Source organism: Hippocampus comes, unplaced genomic scaffold (genome assembly GCF_001891065.2).
Source record: "Hippocampus comes isolate QL1 unplaced genomic scaffold, H_comes_QL1_v1.1 scaffold301, whole genome shotgun sequence".
In the NCBI taxonomy this organism is placed as follows: Eukaryota; Metazoa; Chordata; class Actinopteri; order Syngnathiformes; family Syngnathidae; genus Hippocampus; species Hippocampus comes.
In genome coordinates, this window is record NW_017805928.1 from 7,550 (window position 1) to 7,952 (window position 403).

Here is a 403-nt window from a genome sequence, read left to right on the forward strand (position 1 = left end):
GCCGGCCGCGACGCCAGCGACGCGCGCGCGCGTGACGGAAGCCGGGGTGGGCGGGGCTTACCCGGGAGCTCCGCGATGTCTCCTGACGGAGGGGCGGAGAAAACAAGGACGCCAAAAAAAACAAAAAAAACAACCCAGAAACAAAAAAGAGAAAAAGAAAAGCGGCACATGGAGCAAGAGCAGCCCGCTGCATGCGGCGGCGGCGGCGGCGGCCGTTGGACATGGAGGAGCGGGGCCGGCGAGCGCGCCCGACTCACCGATCTGCCCGGTGGCGATGACGTTTTGGTATTTGGGGTGCTGGTTGACGGTCAGGCACAGGATGTCGTCCGTGTGCTCCAGATAAAAACTCTGAGTTCCTGTCGGCACAGGAGACGCGGATTGGCCCCCGCAAGGCGGCTCCCCC

General features: G+C 64.0%; 1 protein-coding gene across 1 annotated transcript in view; it reads right to left on the reverse strand.

Moving 5' to 3' along the window:
- The window catches only part of LOC109527603 (echinoderm microtubule-associated protein-like 6), a gene marked incomplete at both ends in the record, with an annotated part of 40,852 nt that overhangs the window by 7,536 nt on the left and 32,913 nt on the right, over nt 1–403 (reverse strand). The window contains one exon of the mRNA XM_019889613.1: nt 61–82. Coding sequence (XP_019745172.1) covers nt 61–82 — 22 coding nt within the window. The remainder of the gene's footprint in view (nt 1–60; nt 83–403) is intronic.